The sequence below is a fragment of the Sebastes fasciatus genome, chromosome 17 (genome assembly GCF_043250625.1).
Source record: "Sebastes fasciatus isolate fSebFas1 chromosome 17, fSebFas1.pri, whole genome shotgun sequence".
Classification (NCBI taxonomy): domain Eukaryota; kingdom Metazoa; phylum Chordata; class Actinopteri; order Perciformes; family Sebastidae; genus Sebastes; species Sebastes fasciatus.
Window position 1 is genome coordinate 27,384,400 of NC_133811.1, and position 23,300 is coordinate 27,407,699.

The following is a 23,300-nucleotide window of genomic DNA, read 5'->3' on the forward strand; positions in this document are numbered from 1 at the left end:
ATAAACACGTCTGTATGTTGAATATTAGACACCACAGAGGAGTGCATATATATATTAGATATCTATGTATAGATATTTTATCAATATGAAGACAATTTATTGGATCTTATGTTCTTAAAGAAATTTTTGATAGTTTTGTTGTTTATTATTTTATGGAATAATTTGACCAAATATCCACTTTATCAGGGGAAATTAAACTATTTTTGACAGGAAAACAATGACAATTTATTGTGGATTGCAGTTAAATACCAACAAATTCAATATGTCAATAATACTGCATTTACACTGTACATTTCAAGAAATACTCTTATTTATACCATTCTGACATTTATATTTAACACACTTAATAGAACCCACTTCTCAGCATTTTGTATTTACTTATAAGCATTTTGTATTGTATTCACTTATTTGCACTGTAGTTATAGGTTATACATCACATGTCTTGATGCAAATATTTGTACATATTTTATATTTCTTATATTCTCATTTAAAATTTTATTACTTAATTATATTTCTTAACATAATGAGGGGCGTCCCACATTATGCACATAATTTACTTATTTATATTTCTTTATATTTATAAAAGAGCAACTGATCCCCACGGGAATCAATAAAATATTTCTGATTCTGAACTAAAACGAAAATTGACTAAATGTTCATTATAAAAAAATAAAATAATGTCCAGTTCTGAAAAGACATGATCATAGTGAAACAGTGAAAAATCTTGACAAAAGTAGGTAATATATAAATCAGTGATGTACGTCATTTACTGGGCAGAAACATAAACGTTTTATCAGGGATAAAAGTGACTTTTTCATTTACAGTTCGTTTTCAAGCGTTAACCACATCCATCTGTACAAACCACACAAATAAAACCAGAAGAACAATTCCTTTTTGGATTTATCACATTTATTTTCCATTATACAAAAGATACAATGAACATCAGAAAAAAGTAAACTGGGATAGATAAGTTGCAGCTGTTTTTTTTGATGCAGCGAGGCTTCATCAGTCGCCGCTCGTCTTCATTCAAACCCGCTGCAGAGAAGAAATATTATTACATCTATATGATCTCAAGAAGCAACGTTTACCGTCTAAAAATTAATCATGAACACAGAAATATTTTATAATTAAATTATAAATGAAATAAAAAATATATAAATATTTTAATTAAATTAAAATTAAACATTTCCCTGCTGTGGGACTAGTAAAGATTTATCTTATTTTTTAAAATTGATTTTATAACAAATAAATATTTTTATTTATTTATTTTTTTCTGACTGAACTATTTCACATTGTATGACCTTTGACCTTACCTGACCATGTTAGCGATGTCCCAGTTGGTTTCAGAAGACAGAGGACCAATAATCTCCACGCCCTCTTCTGTTACTATGGCGATCTCGTGCTAAAATAAAAACATTAAACGTTTGAATGGTAGTTTATGTGTGAAAAGGAGGAGACTGAAAAACATTTCATAACACAGTAAAACCAGTAAAATATAAACTATATTGCAATTATAAAGTAAATGGCGTTTCATTAAAACAGCTGACTATCTACCAAAATCAAAAATCAATCAATAAATGACTCGATCAATAAATAAATATGTCATTAAATGTAGCAAAAATAATAATAAAAATAAAAGTAGCCATTCATTAATTGATAAAATGTGAAAAAATTGATGTTTTAATTTGCTTCTTTATTTATTTTTCTTTGCATTATTTCCCTTATTTACTCTTCCGTCAATTTTTCCCTTTTATTTATATATTTTTATTATTTTTTAAAATGTATTTATTTTTGCATTAATTTTTTATTTATTTTATATTTTATTAGTGTATTTTTTTATGATGATTTATTTTTTATTTTGACAGGTTCCGTCCTCCATAACTGTGGCCCAGTGAACTCACCCTGTTGTAGGAGCGAGCGTCTCTGTAGTAAAGCACTTTGAGGCAACGCTCCACCAGCTCACGAGCCTCCTGCTTGGTGATCTCCACCTTGTTCTCCACCACCTCCCTCATCAGAGGCTACAAGCACAAAAACACACAGTCAGCAGGTTAAACACACACACACAGCAGGTTAAACACACACACAGCAGGTTGGTTTTGTTCACACTGCAGATATTTTCAGATTTCAGAGGTCGAATGAAAGCTTTTAAAGCCGATGAAAATATATGAAAGTGAAATTTACCAAAATAAACAATTTAAATTAGCAAATTATATATTATTATTTTTTTGCATCTCTCCAAAACACACTATTTTGAATTTTGTTTTGTTAATATTCTATATTTACATGTAATGATATTTAAATTCACATGATATAATAAGAGGGGAAGTTAGAAAATAAATAAATAAGTATATAAAATAGGACTGTCAATTGCATCATTGTCCCTAGTTAATCATGGTTAATCGCAAATTAATCACATTTTATCTGTTGAAAATGTACCTGAAAAGAGATTTGTCAAGTATTTAATACTCTTATCAACATGGTAGTGGACTAATATGTGCTGCTTTATGCAAATACTGTATATGTATATATTTATTATTGTAACTAAATTAACAACACAAAACAATGACAGATATTGTCCAGAAACCCTCACAGGTACTGCATTAAGCATAAAACAATATGCTCAAATCATAACATGGCAAACTGCAGCCCAACAGGCAACAACAGCTGTCAGTGTGTCAGTGTGCTGACTTGACTATGACTTGCCCCAAACTGCATGTGATTATCATAAAGTGGGCATGTCTGTAAAGGGGAGACTCGTGAATACCCAGAGAACCCATTTTCATTCACATACCTGGAGGTCAGAGGTCAAGGGACCCCTTTGAAAATGGACAAGACAGTTTTTCCTCACCAAAATTTTACATTTTTAGAGTAAGTTTGGAGCGTTATTTAGCCTCCTTCATGACTAGCTAGTATGACATGGTTGGTACTGATGGATTCATCAGGTTTTATAGTTTCATATGAAACCAGTATCTTCACTTTAGCTTTAAAACTGAGCCGCTTCAACCTAACAAGTTGCGTCAATGTGTTAAAGACATTAGTGGCGTTAGAACGAATTTGCGTAAACTTTGACAGCCTTGGTCAGAATACAAACTTTCAGTTAACAGAGCTTTAGATCACTGACTCACTCACCTGAGCCAGGTACGCTCCGAAGCCAGTGGCCACTGTGGGTGCCTCATAGGCCACGCCAAGCTTGTCCACGTAACCTAGGAAACTAGACGGAGGCGAGAAGGCCGACTGGTTAGTTGTAACAAAGAGTATAAAAGCAAAGACACAAAACTTCTGTGTTTCTTAGACAACAGCTGCTGCCGCCATTTTGGACTGAAAACACTTATTATGTTTTTCTTTTATTGTTGAACACAGCTCATTTCAGTAGAATATGACAATACAATAGAAATAATTTAGTTTTACTTTTGTACGGCTCTTTGTAGGCGGATGTTTTAGTGGTGTCTGGTGGTCGCTTTCAGTTCAAAATGGCTGAAGCGTAGCTCTGCTGCTGATGTAGTAATGGAACGAACTATTGACTTTCACTTCTTAGCAAAATACGTTCTTTAATGGACCTCACACAATGCTGTTTTTATAATTAAAATAATAATAAAACTTTATTTATACAAAACAAAGTTACAAAAGGCGGTTGAGACAAGAACAAAAACATTTTCATGAAATATTATCAAATTAAAGTGGAAATAAAATAAAAATAATATATTAAAAAAATCTAAAGCTGCAACTATTAATCGATTAGTTGTCAACTATTAAACTAATCGGCAACTATTTTGATAATCAATTTATCAGTTTGAGTATTTTTCGCCATCTTGGTTTTTGGAAAAAAAAAGTCTACATTCTCTGACAGCAGCTTCTTAAATGTGAATATTTTCTGGCTTCTTTCCTCTATGACAGTAAACTGAATATCTGCGACATTTGAGGACGTCATCGTGGGGTTTGGGAAACACTGATCCACATTTTTCACTATTTTATAGACCAAACAGCTAATCGATTAATGGAGAAAATAATCTACAGATTAATCAACTATGAAAATAATTGTTAGTTGCAGCCCTAGTAAAATCAATACTATTAAACTGATAGAATAAACAGATACATTTTGTCACTGATTCTGCAGGTCAAGTTCAGGAAAGCCGCTCCGTAAAGCCGCCTAGTTAAACAGAGTAGAAGAAGAGTAAACAGGAAACAGGCGCTCACCTCTCTCCGTTGTAGAAACCTCCGATCACCACGGTGTTCCACAGAGGATTCATTTTGCTGCGGCGGTTGTACATCACTCTGGTCAGCCAGGAGTGGACCGCCTTCGGACTGTAGCTGTGACCGTCGCCCAGCAGCTCCTCGTCGATGCTGACGCAAACAAAACCAAGAGGTAACACGTCAACAACACCTGGAAGATAATTGTGCTACTATAATGCATAGAGTTGGTGGTTTGCAGGTTGACCACGCATCACTAATGAGCGCCTTCAGGACTGGAACTAACTGCAAAGCTGCATTCTGAATCCTTCAACCTGTGTTTGTCATCAGATAATAAGATAATATTTTATGTGAAATAAATTTGACTAACATGGCAGAAATGTTCAATATAATCTGATGACTAAACAGGACTAAGATTAAATAATAAAATTAGCTGACAAAATTAAAAGAGAAAACGATAAAAACGACTAAAATGTGACCAAAACGAATCAACATTTTCGTTTTAAGATTTATATCTAAATTAGCTGCCAAAATGAACACTGTCCACACGGACTGTTTACCTGCATCCAACCAAAGCCTGCTAGAACGTGATTGGTCAATGCTACTCACACTACTATTATTATTTTATATTATTATGATTATATTTCTGTCAGCTTACACCATCTGTTCGATGATGTGTTTGAGATGCTGGTAGTCGGCGTAGTCTCCTGAAGCTCCCAGGATGGTGTTGTCGTTCACCTGAAACAGAAACACATAAAAAATTGACCGTCGAGGAAGTATTCGTTTCATTCACTCGGATTTTTATAATAAATAAATATACAGGTGTTAAATGTCAGGTTGAAATAATGTCCCTTAATCCTGTTTAGTTCAAGTGTTTCTGAATGTGTTCTTTCTGTGGGCCAGCCTTTATCACAGCAGTACAACTGTTATGGAAGCATCCCGGAGCACTTTGTCAAGACGGCAGCGTAGTCTTGTTTACTAGCATGATATATTATGAATACCAACACGCAGAATGTGTTTCTGTTAGTAGTAGTCACTTAAAATAGATTTTTGTTTCTTCTTCACGTTAAAAGTAATTTCTGCACCCCTGCTGTTATAGCAACGTTACACTATGCATCATTTAACGTTGTTACTATTATTATTATTAACGGCCATGAATGAGGGTGAAAATGGCTTAAATTAAGGTTACAAACTGTTACAGTCTGCATTACTGCAGTGATGAAATCAATCCATGTCATAACCATTTTAAGTTTGATGTCAAGTATTTAAATAAAAGTACTGATTCTTCAGTTCAGAGAAAGTGCTGCTGTGACATCCAGCGATTCAATTTATTTATGTGTTAAAGGAATCAGTATTTTTCTGATCAGGTATCTGACAAACAGGGTCTGTTATCTTCTTTGTTTTAAGATAAGATGATTGAATGAAACATTGAAATATTAATGAGCCATTTGATATTTACTTTTGGTAAATTAAAAAAAAAGTTATCTTTAGAATAATCTATAAATGATTCGCTCGATTAATCCAAAAAATAATCAATAAATAATTAATCGTTAGCTGCAGCCTTATTTACAACGACAACTGATGTTCAGTTAGCAGCGAGCGTCACCTTCATGAGGCGGGAGATGTTCCTGAAGCGAGCCAGAGAGCCGTACGAGCCCAACATGTCCGCCGCAATGATGACGCCGCCGGTGAACTTCACGCCGAGCACCGACGTCCCGGTTACCATGGGGTTACTGCAGGGAGACAGAAAGGAGGTTAATTCTCATTAACGTGTCATCGATGTCATGAACTTACAGAGACGAGGTCGTGAGAATGCCGCCGTGACTACGTCGGTGTCTTCTTCTGGAGATTTAAGGAGGTTTAATGACCTGAAGAGGAGTTTACTGGAGAATTTAATTTATTTATAATTTTATATATGCTTTAATTGAACGACTGCTTCTCTTAATTGTTATGCACATGTCAAATAAACAACTTGAAACTATTTAATGTTTCTGATGATTAACTATTAATTTACTCGGTGCAAGTACATTCTCCTAAACAGTCAGCTGGTTTAGTGATTAAATAAAACCTTACAAATAAATAAACTGTCCCTTCCTGCTCTCATCACTAAATAAATAAAATAAATAAGAGATTTAACAAACTTATTTTGATGAAACTGGAGCCTTCATAAATAAAACGCCTAAAATAAAACATTTTAAATAAAAGTAATGAACAATATTATATAATAAATATAAAAAATAATTAAATTTAAAATATATTAAACAGAACACTAAAGGTGTTCAGGTATTTTCAGGTTTCAAGTAAATCTACAAAATAATTCATCTGTTGAACTCAAATCACATGTAGATGTACTGTTAGGACTATATCACAATTATCATAATTGCTAATTATTATATGCACAGACACACATTTAAAGCTTTTTGTAATAATTAATGTTGATTACGTTGTTAAAAAACAGAAATATATGAATGTAAAACCTGCAGAAGAGCTGCTAACAGGTGTAATATTGTTCAACTTTAACAGCTTAAATGTACGAACCAATTCTATGTAAAGTTACTGGTATTTATTATAGTGTTTATTTTATATTATTTACAATGTATTTACTTAAATTTATCTTGTTTGTTTTTTTACTGTAGATATATTTAATGTTTTCCTACGCGGACAACATATTTTAATAACGTGCCTTAATGTTTATAATTTGTTGTTCAATAATAAATATAAATCTGTGTTAGCTGACGGCGGCTAGCTAACACAGCTAACAGTTATAGAATAGAATAGAAAGCTTTATTGTCATCGTATTAAATACAACGAGATTCACAGTTGCCACTTCTGGTCACTTCTGCTTTAAAACAAATTCTTGACAAGACTAAACGAGGCAGATAAATCTAAGGTAAAACACACACAGTTATAAAGCAAAAAAACAGGTAAAGTAGAAGTAATAAATAAATATAAAACAGAAGTGTTACACTAGAAGTATAAAATATAAAAAATAGATGTAATGTAAACAGTGATAATTGCACTTGTAAAACAGGTAGGGTAGATGGTGTTTTTAAAATAAAAATATAACTATTGATTTATAAGACCGTTAAATAAGATATGCATGAGATCTAATGATATTTGTATGAATTGGCATGGGTCTCTTACATATATATATATATATTTAAATTTATATTGATATATACATTTTAAAAATGTATATTAATATATATGTATATTAAAATAAATTAAAATATATATATTTATTTTAATATACATTTTAACAAATAAATATTTAATAAAAATAAATTATATATAATATATATATATATATATATATAATATATATAGGGGGCCAGTGGGGTGTAATAAAGTGTAAACAAAGGTAGTTGCACTTGAGGTGTATATTGCATCAAGGATATATTGCACATAAAATAAAATAAATAAATAAAATAAATAAAATAAATAAAATAAATAAAATAAATAAATAAAAAGTATCTAATTAAATAAATAAGTTAGTCAGCAAAACAGAAAGAAATAGAACAAACTATAATATCTGCCGCTCCAGATGATCAATATGGATTGTGTTTTGTTGTTCTAGTTAACTAGATGAGTCTCAGAGTGTTTATGTTGAGCTGTAAACGCGTTAAAACGGATATAAACTACCAGTTAGCTTAGCATCAGTTAGCTTAGCATCAGTTAGCTCCAAGATGATGCAGCACCGCAGCGGAGCTCAAACCGAAACCGAGCGCGCAGCTTCGAGTTGAGTTTACCGGTACACGGTCCCGGTTCTGTCGGATTCTAGCGGGTTTACTCACAGTGTGTGTCGGACCGGTCCGCATGATGTGCCGGTGCTGCTGCTGCCGGGGAAAGAGTAGAACTGCCCGGGTTTTGGTCCGTTCTCCCAGAAACTCAGCTTCAATCCGCTCGACTCCATGTTGAAAATAATCTACAGGAAGTGACGACACAGCGTCTTCTTGGAGTGAACCGGTTTGACGTCACGGAGCGGCGCTGTGTACCGCCGCCTGCTGGTGGGATGAATTAAAGACAGTAAAATATAACCGTATTGATTTATTATAAAACCGTTAAATAAGCTATGCATCTAGTGATATTTTTATAGATTGGCATGGGTATCTATAAATATATTTATATTTATATAAATATATATATATGTATATATACATATATATATATGTATATATGTATATATCAATTAAAAAAATCTTAAATATTTATTTATTAGAATTTATATTAAAATAAATATATGTATTTTAATTTATATTAATATCTTCGATCTTAGCTTCACCGAAGACTATGTATGTGTCTGATGCAGGGCTCTTGTAGACGTCTGGTTTGGTGATGACAAACAAGATGTTCTTTGACTTGTGAATGGTGACCCTGGTATATATATATATATATATATATATATATATATATATATATAGGGGGCCAGTAGGGTGTAATATTTAGCCTGGACCCCCTCTGGCAAATACTTTTGTACATTTTTCACCCCACATTTATCCTTAGAGAGGGGAATTGTAATTTTTCATATCAATGATAAAATGTACATGAATGAGTATTATTGTGTTTAGTGTTAAAGGTGTATCGTTAATGTTCTGCATTTATATAACACTTTTCTAGTATTAACGACTACTCAAAGCGCTTAACAACATTCACACACACACATACGTACCCTGATGACAGAGGATACCACACAAGGTGCCAGCTGCTCATCAGGAGCGATAAACATTCACACGCACACTTTCAGCTATTCTGGGTTCAGCATCTTGCCCAACGACACATTCTGACATGTAGACTGCAGGGGCTGGGGATTGAACCACCGACCCTCCAATTAGTGGACGTCCACTCTACCTTCTGAGGTATGCAAAAGCCTAGTTGTGCTTTGTATTGTTGGAACCCCTAAAATGGCCGAGCACTAGAGAGCTGAAATTTACAAAAAGCTGTCACTGCAGGCTGCAACAATGATCAAACACAAGCACCTGTTTTACACTAGCTAAAATTTGGTAGGTATATTTAACAGGTTGAGACGTAAAAAAGAAAAAACCACTCGGAGGTATCCCGTAAACCCAACAGGAAGTCGACCATTTTGAATTTGAGATCGTTTTTTTTTTTTTTATCATTTCCAGGCACTGTACTTGAACAAACTCATCCTAGAGATTTAACCCGATCGACTTTATATTTGGTCAGTAGTATCTTTAGTATCTAGTACCGTTGTGATGAAAAGTTGTTCGAAGATATGGAAAGTTATGGAACTATGTTGCCGTGGCGTGACGGCGTAAAAGCGCCTTTCGTCAAAAAAATTAAAAAAAGTGCTTGTATCTTCGGGGTACATTGTCCAAACTGCTCCAAATTTCTCATGCCTGACAAAAGTCCCTGTCTGACGACATCCACATGCAGATTTTGGCTCACAGTCATAGCGCCACCTAGTGGTAACAAGAAATATCATGTTTTACACGTTGATGTACTCCCCAGTACCCCGACTTGCGGGAAGGTGCGAGGGCCCGATCATCGCTGCTTGCAGCCTTAATCTGTTATTGTTTTTAGTTCCCAATGGTTAAACCTGCAGTGCGGACATGTGTCTACTCTAACATCAGCGCTAATTGGAAATCTAAATGGTTACTTTCTCACCTGAAAAACATTAAAACTTAATAACCGCTTTTTGGCAAGTAAAGGATGATAACCAAGGATGCATTAACACTGGCGTTGGGCAACAATTATTGTTAAATAATAAAATAATTACACTTGAAGTGGGAACACAACACGATGCAGTGTGGAAGCGCCCTAGTTCAGGAGAATTATAAGATGAATAGTCCACGTGTCTCCTGTGAAGTGATGTCTAAGTTAGTCCCATGACTCGGACAGACCATGTTGACGAATCGGAAACTGTTGGATGGCAACAGCAACAGACTGACGAGCACAGAGAAGTGGAGAAAAGATTTATATAATAATATAATAATGAAATATAACAAGCAGGCCTCCAGGACTGTCTGTCCTCATTAGTGAATGTAGAACATGTAGATATTAGACTGGATGTTTAGGCACGTGAAGTCTGTTTGGCAGGAAACAATAAAAAACACACAAACACACATCAAGGTTTTAGTATTTTCTAATAATTTATTGGTGAATGACATATCGGATATATGTTGACACTCATTGAGCAGGCATGTCAGTCGGTACGACCTCAATCTTTTTCTCAACTTCTTAGACCTTCACCTCTATCACCTCTATCACCTCTATCACCTCTGTCACAGCTGGTTCGACCGTTGCTTCTCTTTACGCAGGTGGATCACTCGTATCTTTCACAGCTGGTTGGATCGTCGACCCTATCACCTCTGTCACAGCTGGTTGGATCGTCGACCCTATCACCTCTGTCACAGCTGGTTCGGCCGTCGCTTCTATTTCTGCAGGTGGATCACTTGTATCGTTCACAGCTGGATCGGCCGTCGCCTCTACCTCAGCAGAGGAATTCTTATGACAGAAATCTGTGAGGGGACGAGAGGATAAATCATTTATGTTTTTCACTTATCTCTGTTTATTAGACGTATGTACTCGTTTTATAAAATGATCAGACTGACCTGCAGCTCCGTCGTAGATGAAGGGATTGTCCTGAGGGAATCCCAGACACTTTGCGTGTTTCTGGTGACCGGCCTGGTTCGCTTTCATCTGCTCTACGTCCTGATGATGCCCCTCACTCCCTGAAACACACACACACACACACACACGTTTATTTACCTGAATGTTTGTGATCTAATGTAAAGATAATGGTGTGAACGTGTGTGTGTGTGTGTGTGTGTGTGTGTGTGTGTGTGTGTGTGTGTGTGTGTGTGTGTGTGTGTTGTAGTTTTACTGTAGTTGAGCAGGTATCGTCCAGCTGCGCTGTTGTAGACCATCATCAGACAGTCGGGGCAGGTCTCGTAGAAATCCACGTCTCCTGATTCGTTGTACGTACTGAAATTGCCGTCCTTCTCCACCACTAACACACACACACACACACACACAACCCACACAACACACACACACACACACACACACACACACACACACACACACACACACACACACACACACACACACACACACACACACACACACACACACACAACCCACACAACACACACACACACACACACACACACGCACACACACAACACACACACACACACACACACACACACACACACACACAAACAGCACACATTGTCAACAACAACAATACAATAATAGTAACAATAAGAAACATCAACATCAACAATATTATACTACACTATACTATACTATACTATACTATACTAGACTTTACCACACTACACTATGCTATGCTATACTATATTACGCCATACTCTACTATATTTCACTTTCCTACTACACACTATACCTATGTCTATACTATACTGTACTATACCTATACTATACTATGCAATAATATACTTTATTATACTATACTATAATTACACTATTACTATTACTACTCTTCTATACTATAACTAAGTTTATACTATATTATATTATACATATGCTATACATCTACAATATTATACTACACTTACACTACACTATACCTGATGCCTTTAACATACCATATTATGTCAATGAGGGTCCTCACAAGTATAGAAGGACAAATGTGTGTATGTGTGTGAATGTGACTCACTGGCATCGTTGGTGTGCACGGTGTGGTTGTCGGAGTCGTCCATCGACATGTTGATGAAGTAGTTAACACACGTCTTGTCTCTGAAAATGACGCAAACCAGTCAGACAACTCAACATGAAGACACGTACTTCTGTTTGGAGGATATCAAACTATAAAACTGTGTATCAGGTCTGTGTGTCCAGATTTAACTGAGTGATGACTCCATCTACACTGTGAGCACTCACAAGAACAGGTTCCTCTCAGTGAACATGACGGTGTTGTTGTCAGGAAGGAGATGGAGCTCGACGAAGGAGCTGGAGACGTTTGGCAGCAGGTCCGAGCCTTCTTGATGGTCGGCGGCGGCCCAGACCAGAACCCAGTGCCCGTAACTCTGCAGGAGGAGGAGGAGGAGAGTCAGACAGAGCTAAAGCTAAAGCTACCACTGAGGACGTGTCTGTTCTAGTCTTTAACACTTACTCATGGTGGGAATGTTTTAGGCTGATTGTTAAACATTTCCCAATAGTGATGTCACAGCGTCCTGGAGTTCACCTGCGCTTCACCACAGCGAGGTGAGAACCACTGGAGGTGATTCGTCGGTGCTGAATATTTAGTTATATCTCAACGACTATTGGATTGATTATCATGAGATCTGGTTCGGACATCGATGCTCCTCAGGACTGTTTGTTTATATCTCGTTTCACTTGGTAACAAACGGACACAAATACCAGCCCAGTCGCACAGCACTTCATGAAATAGTCACGAAATTTAATGTGTTGATTCGTTTACATAGACACGAATTTCACATTATTTTTCGTGATGGTCAGCACGGAATCAATTTCTATGTAATCCATGTAATTGTGAACCAAGAACCAGGACTTTCACCTGGATACCGGTATTGGTGCCCCGTGTGAGGCCAGAAGTCAACGTTTTTTTTGTCATGTAACTTCCGTACTTTAGTTACAGCACTTCTGTAGTTATTTAAATCCAAATCACCATCTTATAAGTCTAACCAAGTAGTTTTGTTGTCAAGGGGCAAAAGAGGGTTGTTTGACCACTCAGGGCCACCGTACACACACACACACGTTATTATCCAAAATGGCATCTGATATACATTCACTTCATCTCCCAGCACAAAGCATTTAACGATAAGGAAATAAAAGAATACAGAGATGCAGAATTTAAAGATAGATTGTGGCAGAACAGCTTGGAATCGAGGATGATCACAAAAGAAATGTTGTATAAAGATCGATGAAGCCAGATAACGAGAAGATACCCTGGGTATGTTGAACTCGCTTCGTAGTACAGGCCTCAGGTCTCAGGAGCCAGACTCACCTTGTGCAGGTCTTCCTTTGCCACCATTTTCAGATCATCACAGCCTTCCTGGTGATCTGCGTTGGTGCCGATCGCCGCCAGCAGCAGCAGCAGCATCACTGTTTTCACAACACCCATCGTACTTTGAGACTATAATCAAACACACACTGATCTGTGATCTGTGATCTGTGAGGAGAAGAAGCAGTACAGTGAGAGGAGGAAAGCTGGTCGGTTTATAACGGCCTCAAGAGCCCCCGGGACCCCGAGCCGGTCCAAAGTGTGTGTGTGCTCAGTGTGTTACTGAACTCTGATTCACCCTTTGATTCACTCTGTCTATGTCCAGTTATTTATGCGTAGGAGGTCAAAAGAAGACGAGGTCACTGCTGGTGTGTTTTAACAGTACATCATCCCATTCAAGACGCCTCCGCTTCGCGTCAGGGTGCCACATTACCCTGTCGGGGTTTATTTCACAACAATGACAGATAATTACATTATTCCTTAATTATGAGAGCTTATGACTATAATTATACAGTGCTATAAGCAGGTTATAACACATAAGTATGTTTATAAAGCATTTAGACATGGGTGTCATAGAAAGTGTTACCACAAACAACAATACAAACAATTTAAAAACAGTCTAAAAGTTATACAACATTGAGCAAAAGAAGCTACATTTGAGAAATAATCAAATCAAACAATATAAAATAAATATTAAGAGAATGTCTTCGTATATAATCAGGTTTTAAGAAGTGCATTAACAGACAAAAGAGTGAGAGCACACCTTTAGAAATATGTTTTTAATTGTTTTCTCAAAATGTCCTAATACTCTGAGCCAGAAATCTCCACTTCAGCAACACTTACATCCACCAATCTTTCCAGTTTCCTATCTGTATTCTGAAGGTTCTTACAGAGGGGTTTGTTCATATATCATTAATAGCCTGATTTATACAACATTTTATTCCTAAAAACATGGTTAAAATGGCTTTTTTGACAATATTTTCTGATTTATGGAGTGATAAAAAGAGATATCATACAAATCCTCTTTGTAAAAACCTATGTCAACAAAATGAAACAAGAATTGTGATCCTGGCTTTATCCAATGTTCAGATATCTGTTCTTGAAATGTATGAAAATTAGCACATATTTAATAAGATAATGCCTTATTTGCATATTTAAACATGGAATTTCAGAAAACTCGTTATACAAAAAACAATTGTCTTAATGTAAGTAATCAACTGGGGAAGTTTTATGGTCATATCTAGTAGTTAACATTTTTCTTTACCATTTTCACTTGTAGTGTCTTCAAAATGTATGAAATATTACAATCCATATCTTTAAAGGCCATTTTCTCAAAAACAAGCAAAGCATTATTGGAACGGTAGTTCTAATCCCTCAAATACAAAAATAATAGCAGTTTTGTTTTGTTGTATTTTTGCATTACTAGGGATCAGAATGACCCATCGACTTCTGGGGGGGCGTTCCAGGTACCAGTACAAAGTCCACAGGTGATCAATAATCAAGTTCAAATATATGTGTCACTCCAAATCTTACAAACAACAGCAAACTTTATTCACCAGTAACAATAAAGAGCAAATGTCATTCAAGGCTCTTCTTCGGTGTGTTTATCAGGAGAACATGTCAGAGTCCGTCTGTGTGGGTCGACTGAGGTCATTATTATCGGGCCTGTCAGAGTTAATGCTTGTACTTAGAAAAGCCGGCTGCACAAAACAACTCAATTTTTTCCCCTTATTTTGGTTGCTATGGTTTTTTTGTGCAACGGTTTAACTAACTTTAAGGGATTCCTAAGTATAAGGCCAAGATAAGGAGAAAACCTTTAATACTTAAGTGAGCATTAAAAAGGAAACCTTGCAACCAATTTTATTCTAAGGAAACCTTAACTCTGGTTTTTATAAAGTGTTACCAAAGCCGGTATTTCTGCACAGTGTTAGATAAAGATCAGGCTACAATAATATTATTAGTATTATACTATTTGTAGAATTAGATTCCAGTCTTTAGATTAAAGTCCAAAAGTCACAATGTATTGAAAAAAGATGGATTTAATCACTTCCAAAATTCACAATGTTTTATTTAACAAAATATTCTGCTTCAATCCACATTTGTTGGCGTTTAGCCTTTCAAAAACTACATTTTCACAGTGTTCACACAGTTAATGCTTGTACTTCAAAAGCCGGCTGCATAAAACACCATAATTTTTTCCACTTACTTTGGTTGCTAAAGTTTTTTGTGCAACGGTTTAACTAACTTTAAGGGATTCTTAAGTATAAGGCCAAGATAACGAGAAAACCATAAATACTTAAGTGAGCATTTTAAGGAAACCTTAAGGCAAATACTTAAAGGTCACCTATAATGCAAAATGCACTTTTCCATGTCTTTTAAACATGAATATCTGTCCCCAGTGTGTCTACAGGTCACCATAGTATCATAAAACACCATCCTCTCTCTTTTTCTCTTCGACGTCATTAGAGAATTGCAAGCCATGTAAGGGTTTCCTGGTGGAAGCAGAGAGAAGTCAAGCTAGCTGACCCCGCCCCACACTCTCAACCGAACTATGAGCAAAGTAGCTCCTACTGTTAGTCTGCAAGAACCAGCAGAGTGACGCTGTGTTGAGGAAATTTGATTGACAGAAACGCTGACCAATCAGAGCAGAGTGGGAGGAGACAGGCTGTAAATCTGGGTCTCTCAGACAGAGGCTAAATGCAGGCTGAGTGAGAGAGACAGTATGAGAAGAATAAAGGGTTTTTGAACATTGCAGCATGTAAACATGTTCTAGTGCAACATTAAAATACATCTATGAACCTGGAAATGAGCATAATATGAGACGTTTAATGGTATTTTCTGCCACCAATTGTATTTTAAGGAGCTCTGACTTCAAGTAAAAATCTTAACTGAAGGTGTTTTGTGCAGCCGACCACTGAGCTGTCTGTCCCAGAATAGAGCCCAAAACTGTGAATGTCGTTTGAACTAAACTCTTTCTACACATGTCTGAGTCAACAGAGTTTACACAAATTACAGCTTGTTTAAAACACAGCAGCCAGACTCCTCACCAAAACCAATGATTTTAAGATATTATTGATCACTTTTCAGGAGAGACACAACAGGTAAAAACATAATTATTTTTAATGCACTGGTCAATTTTATGATTTTGGGCTATTGGGAAATGTTTTTATCTAACAAAATATTCTGCTTCAATCCACATTTGTTGGCGTTTAGCCTTTCAAAAACTACATTTTCACTGCAGAATATCGCTCGCCTCTCCAATTTGCCAAATCCTAAATATAAATTTAAATAGGAATGACACTGATTGGTTTAATTCATGTTACACCCAAAACACACCTGTGATAATTAAGAGATTTGTTAAGGAAACCTTAAATGTTCACTCAAGTATTAAAGGTTTATACTTAATGTTTTTTTGTGCAACCAATTATATTTTAAGGAAACCTTAACTCTGACTTGAAGGAAAATCTTAACTTAAGGTGTTATGTGCAGCCAACCACTAAGCTCAAAACTGTAAACGTCTGGTGTCGCCTTTGACAATAACTTCAGCTTGAACATGTTAACAGAGTTGTCCAGTCCTGTTTTCTGCAGCTGAGGAGACTCTCCAAGATCAGTTCAATTATATCCAGTAGAAATTTAGAGACTGTTTTACATGCTTTTATTGCTTTTATTACTATTATAAACCAAATTGATTTAAAGATATTATTGATACATTTTAAGGATTGTAATCCTCTTTTAAATCCCTCTTAAAAACATGTTTCTAAAAGTGTGCTCTCAGTCTTTTGTCTGTTAAGGCACTTCTTAAAACCTGATTATATACGAAGACATTCTCTTAATTTTTATTTTATATTGTTTGATTTGATTATTTCTCATTTGTAGCTTCTTTTGTTCAATGTTGTATAACTTTTAGACTGTTTTTAAATTGTTTGTATTGTTGTTTGTGGTAACACTTTCTATGACGCCCATGTCTAAATGCTTTATAAACATACTTATGTGTTATAACCTGCTTATAGCACTGTATAATTATAGTCATAAGCTCTCATAAGTAAGGAATAATGTAATTATCTGTCATTGTTGTGAAATAAACCCTGACAGGGTAATGTGGCACCCTGACGCGAAGCGGAGGCGTCTTGAATGGGATGATGTACTGTTAAAACACACCAGCAGTGACCTTGTCTTCTTTTGACCTCCTACGCATAAATAACTGGACATAGACAGAGTGAATCAAAGGGTGAATCAGAGTTCAGTAACACACTGAGCACACACACACTTTGGACCGGCTCGGGGTCCCGGGGGCTCTTGAGGCCGTTATAAACCGACCAGCTTTCCTCCTCTCACTGTACTGCTTCTTCTCCTCACAGATCACAGATCACAGATCAGTGTGTGTTTGATTATAGTCTCAAAGCACGATGGGTGTTGTGAAAACAGTGATGCTGCTGCTGCTGCTGGCGGCGATCGGCACCAACGCAGATCACCAGGAAGGCTGTGATGATCTGAAAATGGTGGCAAAGGAAGACCTGCACAAGGTGAGTCTGGCTCCTGAGACCTGAGGCCTGTACTACGAAGCGAGTTCAACATACCCAGGGTATCTTCTCGTTATCTGGCTTCATCGATCTTTATACAACATTTCTTTTGTGATCATCCTCGATTCCAAGCTGTTCTGCCACAATCTATCTTTAAATTCTGCATCTCTGTATTCTTTTATTTCCTTATCGTTAAATGCTTTGTGCTGGGAGATGAAGTGAATGTATATCAGATGCCATTTTGGATAATAACGTGTGTGTGTGTACGGTGGCCCTGAGTGGTCAAACAACCCTCTTTTGCCCCTTGACAACAAAACTACTTGGTTAGACTTATAAGATGGTGATTTGGATTTAAATAACTACAGAAGTGCTGTAACTAAAGTACGGAAGTTACATGACAAATAAAATGTTGACTTCTGGCCTCACACGGGGCACCAATACCGGTATCCAGGTGAAAGTCCTGGTTCTTGGTTCACAATTACATGGATTACATAGAAATTGATTCCGTGCTGACCATCACGAAAAATAATGTGAAATTCGTGTCTATGTAAACGAATCAACACATTCAATTTCGTGACTATTTCATGAAGTGCTGTGCGACTGGGCTGGTATTTGTGTCCGTTTGTTACCAAGTGAAACGAGATATAAACAAACAGTCCTGAGGAGCATCGATGTCTGAACCAGATCTCATGATAATCAATCCAATAGTCGTTGAGATATAACTAAATATTCAGCACCGACGAATCACCTCCAGTGGTTCTCACCTCGCTGTGGTGATGCGCAGGTGAACTCCAGGACGCTGTGACATCACTGTTGGGAAATGTTTAACAATCAGCCTAAAACATTCCCACCATGAGTAAGTGTTAAAGACTAGAACAGACACGTCCTCAGTGGTAGCTTTAGCTTTAGCTCTGTCTGACTCTCCTCCTCCTCCTCCTGCAGAGTTACGGGGACTGGGTTCTGGTCTGGGCCGCCGCCGACCATCAAGAAGGCTCGGACCTGCTGCCAAACGTCTCCAGCTCCTTTGTCGAGCTCCGTCTCCTCCCTGACAACAACACCGTCATGTTCACTGAGAGGAACCTGTTCTTGTGAGTGCTCACAGTGTAGATGGAGTCATCACTCAGTTAAATCTGGACACACAGACCTGATACACAGTTTTATAGTTTGATATCCTCCAAACAGAAGTACGTGTCTTCATGTTGAGTTGTCTGACTGGTTTGCGTCATTTTCAGAGACAAGACGTGTGTTAACTACTTCATCAACATGTTGATGGAGGACTCCGACAACCACACCGTGCACACCAACGATGCCAGTGAGTCACATTCACACACATACACACATTTGTCCTTCTATACTTGTGAGGACCCTCATTGACATAATATGGTATGTTAAAGGCATCAGGTATAGTGTAGTGTAAGTGTAGTATAATATTGTAGATGTATAGCATATGTATAATATAATATAGTATAAACTTAGTTATAGTATAGAAGAGTAGTAATAGTAATAGTGTAATTATAGTATAGTGTAGTATAAGCATAGGGTAGTATAGTAGAGCATAGCATTGTATAAGTATGAGTATAGTATAGTATAGAAGAGTATAGCATAGTATAGGTATAGTATAGCATAGAATATTAAAGTATAGTATAGGTATAGTATAGCATAGCGTAGTGTACTAAAGTGTAGTGTAGTGTAGTATAGTATAGTATAATATAGTATGAGTATAAGTGTAGTATAATATTGTTGATGTTGATGTTTCTTATTGTTACTATTATTGTATTACTATTGTTGTTGTTGTTTTTGTTGACGATGTGTGTTGTTTGTGTGTGTGTTGTGTGTGTGTGTGTGTGTGTGTGTGTGTGTATGTGTTGTGTGGGTTGTGTGTGTGTGTGTTAGTGGTGGAGAAGGACGGCAATTTCAGTACGTACAACGAATCAGGAGACGTGGATTTCTACGAGACCTGCCCCGACTGTCTGATGATGGTGTACAAGATCACAGCTGGACGATACCTGCTCAACTACAGTAAAACTACAACACACACACACACACACACACACACACACACACACACACACACACACACACACACACACACACACACACGTTCACACCACTATCTTTACATTAGATCACAAACATTCAGGTAAATAAACGTGTGTGTGTGTGTGTGTGTGTTTCAGGGAGTGAGGGGCATCATCAGGACGTAGAGCAGATGAAAGCGAACCAGGCCGGTCACCAGAAACACGCAAAGTGTCTGGGATTCCCTCAGGACAATCCCTTCATCTACGACGGAGCTGCAGGTCAGTCTGATCATTTTATAAAACGAGTACATACGTCTAATAAACAGAGATAAGTGAAAAACATAAATGATTTATCCTCTCGTCCCCTCACAGATTTCTGTCATAAGAATTCCTCTGCTGAGGTAGAGGCGACGGCCGATCCAGCTGTGAACGATACAAGTGATCCACCTGCAGAAATAGAAGCGACGGCCGAACCAGCTGTGAACGATACGAGTGATCCACCTGCGTAAAAAGAAGCAACGGTCGAACCAGCTGTGACAGAGGTGATAGAGGTGATAGAGGTGATAGAGGTGAAGGTCTAAGAAGTTGAGAAAAAGATTGAGGTCGTACCGACTGACATGCCTGCTCAATGAGTGTCAACATATATCCGATATGTCATTCACCAATAAATTATTAGAAAATACTAAAACCTTGATGTGTGTTTGTGTGTTTTTTATTGTTTCCTGCCAAACAGACTTCACGTGCCTAAACATCCAGTCTAATATCTACATGTTCTACATTCACTAATGAGGACAGACAGTCCTGGAGGCCTGCTTGTTATATTTCATTATTATATTATTATATCAATCTTTTCTCCCCTTCTCTGTGCTCGTCAGTCTGTTGCTGTTGCCATCCAACAGTTTCCGATTCGTCAACATGGTCTGTCCGAGCCATGGGACTAACTTAGACATCACTTTACAGGAGACACGTGGACTATTCACCTTATAATTCTCCTGAACTAGGGCGCTTCCACACTGCATCGTGTTGTGTTCCCACTTCAAGTGCAATTATTTTATTATTTAACAATAATTGTTGCCCAACGCCAGTGTTAATGCATCCTTGGTTATCATCCTTTACTTGCCAAAAAGCGGTTATTAAGCGGTTATTAAGTTTTAATGTTTTAAACTCTTTCTACACATGTCTGAGTCAACAGAGTTTATACAAATAACAGCATATTTAAAACACAGCAGCCAGACTCCTCACCAAAACCAATGATTTTAAGATATTATTGATCACTTTTCAGGAGAGACACAATAGGTAAAAACATAATTATTTTTAATGCACTGGTCAATTTTATGATTTTGGGCTATTGGGAAATGTTTTTATCTAATGAAATATTCTGCTTCAATCCACAGTTATTGGCGTTTAGCCTTTCAAAAACTACATTTTCACTTTAGAATATTGCTCGCCTCTCCAATTTGCCAAATCCTAAATATAAATTTAAATAGAAATGACACTGATTGGTTTAATTCATGTTATACCCAAAACACACCTGTGAATAATTAAGAGATTTGTTAAGGTAACCTTAAATGTTCACTCAAGTATTAAAGGTTTATACTTAATGGTGTTTTGTGCAACCAATTATATTTTAAGGAAACCTTAACTCTGACTTGAAGGAAAATCTTAACTTAAGGTGTAGCCAACCACTAAGCTCAAAACTGTAAACGTCTTGGTGTCGCCTTTGACAATAACTTCAGCTTGAACATGTTAACAGAGTTGTCCAGTCCTGTTTTCTGCAGCTGAGGAGAGACTCTCCAAGATCAGTTCAATTATGTCCAGTAGAAATCTAGAGACTGTTTTACATGCTTTTATTGCTTTTGTTACTATTATAAACCAAATTGATTTAAAGATATTATTGATACATTTTAAGGATTGTAATCCTCTTTTAAATCCCTCTTAAGTTAAATTTCATACATTTTAAAGAAAAAAGAAATTAACTAATAGATATCACCATAAAACTTCCCATTTGTCAGTAAATGTCAGTATTAATGGATTTTGTCACTTCTGCTATTATTATTGTATTTGAGGGATGAAAAAACTACAGTTCCCATAATGCTTTGGTTGTTGTGTTGTGCAAGTTCACTCTTCACTAGCTCAAGGTTCAGTTCACACAGAGTAAAATTAACTAGTTCACGTTCATTTCTTCTGTTTTTTTCTTTCCAGCTGGTTGGATGCTGTGGCATATTTTTAAGTGCAATCCAACCCCTGTACAATTTGCAAGCTCTTTTTTTTTTTTTCTTAAATGGATTTTTGTAACACTTCATTTTACAGGTCCGCAAATTTCTTGGTAATTAGGTGATAATGAGCAAGTAACCTATTTGAAATATCTTTGGAATTTCTGCCAAATAACCCCAATATTTACCTCAAAATGTATCAAAAATTACTTTATTATAAACATTATTTAATATTTATATTTCGCTGTTTCCTAATAGCTGGTAATTTATTTAATGCATTTAATTTATTAGCAAATAACTTGTTTCAAATGTCTTAAAAACCTCCCTGAATCGTGACATTAACCAGGTTACATTTGTGTAGACAATAAGTCACACAATGGTGATCAAGCTAGCTCAAGCCTAAGGAATCTCTTTTAACTATTTGCTATTTCAGCATATAATTATCAAACAATGTTTATGATAAAGTAATAAAGTAATTTTAGAAAGATTTTGAGGTAAATATTGGGGTAATTTGGCAGTAATTCCAAAGGAATTTCAAATAGGTTGCTAATTATCACCTTATTACCTGTAAAATGAAGTGTTACAGGATATTTATACTGCTTCATATATTTTGGTATTATATTATATCATATTTAACATGTTAAATTACTATTTATTTTCTTTCTTTTATGGAGCCTCCCAACAAAAGCATTTCACACGATTGTACTTGTGTAACCGGAGTGATCTTGAAAACGCTGTCATGGAGTGAGTCAGTTAGCTGTGGGCTACAACTTGTTGTTTTTTAGCCAATATTTGTTTATATTTTATCAAATAGTTTCCATCAAAAGTAAACAAATATATTAAATAAATTACCAGCTATTGGGAAATAGTGGAATATAATTATTAAATAATGTTTATAAAGTCATTTTTGATAAATTTTGAGGTAAATATTGGGGTAATTTGACAGTAATTCCAAAGAAATTTCAAATAGGTTACTTGCTAATTATCACTTAATTACCATGAAATTTGCGGACCTGTAAAGAAGTGTTACCCTTGTTGTTTTTTTAGCCAATATTTGTTCATATTTTGTCAAATAGTCTCCATTAAAGTAAGCTGAATTATCAAATAGCATCTCCTGTTAGCAGTGCACCCATGGATGTACAGACAACTATCACTGGATTACTGTGACACTGAAGAAAACTAAACAATGTGAAGATTCTCAGACAAGTTCTGAAGTGTCTTTTTTCTTTGATTTCTAAGTGGATTTATGGACGTTTAATCACGATGGACATCAGATATAATGATATTCTCGGTAAATGTAAGTAGGTCACAATCTAAAAATATGTGTTTCATGTCTGTGTGTTCAGATTTGACGAGTTATGACTCCAAGAAGGAGTGACATTTTTTGCAAATTGAATTCTCCCTGATG

The 23,300-nt window shown here is 36.2% G+C and overlaps 3 protein-coding genes across 8 annotated transcripts; 1 reads left to right on the forward strand and 2 right to left on the reverse strand.

Annotated features, from left to right (window-relative positions):
* Positions 1 to 891: 891 nt before the first annotated feature.
* Positions 892 to 8,142, reverse strand: psmb4 (proteasome 20S subunit beta 4). The gene is made up of 8 exons (XM_074613056.1): positions 7,983 to 8,142; positions 5,795 to 5,921; positions 4,847 to 4,926; positions 4,195 to 4,341; positions 3,130 to 3,211; positions 1,902 to 2,018; positions 1,314 to 1,402; positions 892 to 1,035 (listed from the first exon to the last, which is right to left on the reverse strand). Exons 1-8 carry the CDS (start codon positions 8,099 to 8,101, stop codon positions 1,023 to 1,025), a joined length of 774 nt encoding a protein of 257 aa, XP_074469157.1. The 5' UTR covers positions 8,102 to 8,142; the 3' UTR covers positions 892 to 1,022.
* Positions 8,143 to 10,275: 2,133 nt separating this feature from the next.
* On the reverse strand, positions 10,276 to 13,339 carry LOC141754154 (saxitoxin and tetrodotoxin-binding protein 1-like). 5 transcript variants are annotated; one of them, XM_074613054.1, is made up of 7 exons: positions 13,145 to 13,339; positions 12,058 to 12,203; positions 11,834 to 11,913; positions 11,033 to 11,158; positions 10,761 to 10,880; positions 10,552 to 10,667; positions 10,276 to 10,407 (listed from the first exon to the last, which is right to left on the reverse strand). In XM_074613054.1, the coding sequence occupies exons 1-7, from the start codon at positions 13,259 to 13,261 to the stop codon at positions 10,387 to 10,389; spliced, it is 726 nt and encodes a 241-aa protein (XP_074469155.1). In that variant the 5' UTR covers positions 13,262 to 13,339; the 3' UTR covers positions 10,276 to 10,386. The 5 variants fall into 5 exon arrangements, with proteins under 5 accessions (XP_074469155.1, XP_074469152.1, XP_074469156.1 ...); XM_074613051.1 differs by having other exon boundaries at positions 10,276 to 10,515; XM_074613055.1 differs by having other exon boundaries at positions 10,544 to 10,667.
* A 4,093-nt stretch (positions 13,340 to 17,432) lies between these two features.
* On the forward strand, positions 17,433 to 20,371 carry LOC141754662 (saxitoxin and tetrodotoxin-binding protein 1-like). 2 transcript variants are annotated; one of them, XM_074613897.1, is made up of 7 exons: positions 17,433 to 17,664; positions 18,604 to 18,749; positions 18,894 to 18,973; positions 19,555 to 19,680; positions 19,839 to 19,958; positions 20,052 to 20,158; positions 20,231 to 20,371. In XM_074613897.1, the coding sequence occupies exons 1-7, from the start codon at positions 17,548 to 17,550 to the stop codon at positions 20,258 to 20,260; spliced, it is 726 nt and encodes a 241-aa protein (XP_074469998.1). In that variant the 5' UTR covers positions 17,433 to 17,547; the 3' UTR covers positions 20,261 to 20,371. The 2 variants fall into 2 exon arrangements, with proteins under 2 accessions (XP_074469998.1, XP_074469999.1); XM_074613898.1 differs by having other exon boundaries at positions 20,052 to 20,371.
* The last annotated feature ends 2,929 nt before the right edge of the window (positions 20,372 to 23,300 follow it).

What these genes read in the sequence shown, in the direction of transcription:
- psmb4 (XM_074613056.1), bottom strand. Translation starts at nt 8,101, where the DNA reads ATGGAGTCGAGCGGATTGAAGCTGAGTTTCTGGGAGAACGGACCAAAA. An exon ending in ACATCTCCCGCCTCATGAAG is followed by an intron (nt 4,927 to 5,794) that starts GTGACGCTCGCT and finishes TTTCTGTTTCAG; the next exon opens with GTGAACGACAACACCATCCT. An exon ending in GGTTTCTACAACGGAGAGAG is followed by an intron (nt 3,212 to 4,194) that starts GTGAGCGCCTGT and finishes GCCTCCGTCTAG; the next exon opens with TTTCCTAGGTTACGTGGACA.
- LOC141754154 (XM_074613050.1), bottom strand. Translation starts at nt 13,261, where the DNA reads ATGGGTGTTGTGAAAACAGTGATGCTGCTGCTGCTGCTGGCGGCGATC. An exon ending in CAAAGGAAGACCTGCACAAG is followed by an intron (nt 12,204 to 13,144) that starts GTGAGTCTGGCT and finishes CTCCTCCTGCAG; the next exon opens with AGTTACGGGCACTGGGTTCT. An exon ending in CGTGCACACCAACGATGCCA is followed by an intron (nt 11,159 to 11,833) that starts GTGAGTCACATT and finishes TGTGTGTGTTAG; the next exon opens with TGGTGGAGAAGGACGGCAAT.
- LOC141754662 (XM_074613898.1), top strand. Translation starts at nt 17,548, where the DNA reads ATGGGTGTTGTGAAAACAGTGATGCTGCTGCTGCTGCTGGCGGCGATC. An exon ending in CGTGCACACCAACGATGCCA is followed by an intron (nt 18,974 to 19,554) that starts GTGAGTCACATT and finishes TGTGTGTGTTAG; the next exon opens with TGGTGGAGAAGGACGGCAAT. An exon ending in ACGATACCTGCTCAACTACA is followed by an intron (nt 19,681 to 19,838) that starts GTAAAACTACAA and finishes TGTGTGTTTCAG; the next exon opens with GGAGTGAGGGGCATCATCAG.